General features: G+C 35.1%; 1 protein-coding gene across 1 annotated transcript; it reads right to left on the bottom strand.

The window, feature by feature from the left end:
- Nucleotides 1-380: 380 nt before the first annotated feature.
- On the bottom strand, nt 381-2414 carry LOC137012395 (oocyte zinc finger protein XlCOF6-like). The gene is made up of 3 exons (XM_067375576.1): nt 2367-2414; nt 1442-1561; nt 381-1241 (listed from the first exon to the last, which is right to left on the bottom strand). The coding sequence occupies exons 2-3, from the start codon at nt 1497-1499 to the stop codon at nt 520-522; spliced, it is 780 nt and encodes a 259-aa protein (XP_067231677.1). The 5' UTR covers nt 1500-1561; nt 2367-2414; the 3' UTR covers nt 381-519.

Genomic DNA, 2414 nt, shown 5'->3' with positions numbered 1-2414 from the left:
CGTGGCAACGCAGAGTTGAGTTCCCTTCGAAAGGGAATCCATACTACGGAGCCCTAAAGGGACATGGGGAAGAAAATATGAGATGGGAGTAAAAATTATTTTGCAATGCTTATGCGTTCTCTCACAGATGTTTTGCGTTCTCCTGAGAAACTTTTAGTCACTTGCAAAATCACTGACTTGTTATTTTTCCTCCCATCTCTCATTTTTTCCCCCACCACCATGTCCCCTTAGTGGCTCCGTACTTTTCCACTTAAATAAGGTATTTTCCCCGCAGCATTGCCACAGACACTGACCATATGCATTTCATTTCATCATCTATAATATTTTTAAGGTTTTAGTTCTAAATAATATCACTACACGCTTGATCAGTGTTACAATGTTTAACCCTTTGACTTCAGGTATACAATTAAATTAATTAATTAAATTAGTCACATAAGTTTTGTTCCTTTTTATTTCTCATAAGTCTTAACAGAGAGTTTCTGAGTTTTCACTATATCAAACTATCGAATATCAAATTATTTACTTAAAACAATGTTTTTTCTTATGAGTCCGTAGATGAGATATTTGGGTGAAACTCTTTTCACATGAAGAGCACTGGTGCAGCTTCTCTCCAGTATGAACTCTCTGATGATTTTTCAAGGTTTTTAACTGAGAAAAACTCTTTCCACAGTGTGAGCACTCATACGGTTTTTCTCCAGTATGAATTCTCTGGTGTGACTTTAAGATGCTGGATCTAGTAAAGGTCTTCCCACAGTCAAAGCACATAAAAGGTCTCACACCAGTATGAATACGTTCATGATCTTTCAAAGTCTGCAGTACTGGAAAACTCTTTCCACAAAAAGTACAAAAATGAGGCTTCACACCGGTATGAACTTTAAGGTGTGATCTTAAGCTTGACGAAAAAACAAATGTTTTATCACACTGATCACAGCTGAATGACTTCACTCCAGAGTGAGAGCGCAGATGCTCTTTGAGAAAGCTCTTGCGATTGTAACTCTTTCCACACTGAGTGCATGTGAACGGTTTTTCTCCAGTGTGAATTCTCATGTGCTCATTCAAGCTTCCTTTCTGAACGAAACTATTTCCACACAGAGTGCATGTGAAAGATCCTCCAGATTTTCCAGCTCGTTTTTGTCTGGAATTCTTTTCAGTCTTTGAAACAACTGCATCTCCATCTTCATTTATGGAATGATGAGGTTTTTGAAACGGATGCTGTTTGTCTTTATTCACTTCCATTGGGTCTGAAATCAACATTAAATTTCCACAATGCAATTAAAGAAAGACAAATGAGAACAAAATAAATATAAGAGAGCTTCAATTTCTTCACAAATCTAGATTCATACTTAGTCTAGTATCAATTGTTGTTTAAAATGTTATTGTTACATGTCAGTTTTCATCTTAATGTTCCTTATCAGTTATTAAAGAGAATGAAAACACCAACTTGTTTGTTCCTCTGTATCTTCATCTTTTATTCTGCAAGGTTCTTCCTCAAACTCCATCTTTACAATTGTATGTCAGTAGTTTCTCGTGCAGTAATTCCTCTTGCTTTCTGCTGCTTCTCCTGTGAGAATGGGAATATTTCCCATCATTTAATCTCTCATGAACAGCTGTGGGAGCGGCTAAATGTGACTAAATTTGTGAATTGTTGCTCATCACACTTACAATCACTCTCAAATTTTCTACGCGCAAATGTTTTGCTCAAATAGTCATTTAGAGACATGCAACTGCATAATATTATTTTTTTAACATCAACTTTTATATCATCTAGCTGATTTTTACTCTTCCATGAGATATGGTTTATGTTACATTGGTAAAAAAAATGTTGTAAGATTTATGTTCAAACTCTTTCTTGCAACAGAAAACCATCCAGACTGTAAATAATCGCAAACATCAAATGAGTTTTGCTTGTCTACTGTGTAGTTCTATTTTTTTTTTTGTATTGTTGTCTTTATCTTGTGTTATGATACATTTTATACTTCATTTCCCATAGCAATTTAGAGAAAAAGCTGAAAGAATATTGATGAGGGCTGTAATCAGACTAAACGTGTCTGAGTATTCAAGTTCAATTATCCATAAAATAAAGCTCAACACAACTAACAACATTTACATGCTGTCAGTAACGAGCTTAAGTTTCAGCGTAATGTACAACATCGGTTAATTTTAAGGTTATAGTTAGGATTCAATATCAGAGTTAGATTAATTCAGTAAGAACTACAGCTGGTTTATAAGCGTTTTTGATTCACTAAAATGAACCGGCTCTTAAGAGTCACTCGCTCGGGAATCAGACGCTAATCGAGCTCATTGACATTGTTGTAAGTTGACAGATTTAAATTTCTCACAATAAATAATAAAATAAATGTACTCACAGTCCGACAAATAGCAAGCATCTCTTCATGAACTAAGATGGACTCAAC

The sequence above is a fragment of the Chanodichthys erythropterus genome, chromosome 22 (assembly GCF_024489055.1).
Source record: "Chanodichthys erythropterus isolate Z2021 chromosome 22, ASM2448905v1, whole genome shotgun sequence".
In the NCBI taxonomy this organism is placed as follows: Eukaryota; Metazoa; Chordata; class Actinopteri; order Cypriniformes; family Xenocyprididae; genus Chanodichthys; species Chanodichthys erythropterus.
This window is presented reverse-complemented; position numbering and strand designations above follow the sequence as displayed.

Coding starts and splice junctions, on each gene's coding strand:
- LOC137012395 (XM_067375576.1), bottom strand. CDS start 1,499: ATGGAGTTTGAGGAAGAACCTTGCAGAATAAAAGATGAAGATACAGAG. Junction 1,242..1,441: donor AGATACAGAGGAACAAACAA/GTTGGTGTTTTC, acceptor TGTTGATTTCAG/ACCCAATGGAAGTGAATAAA.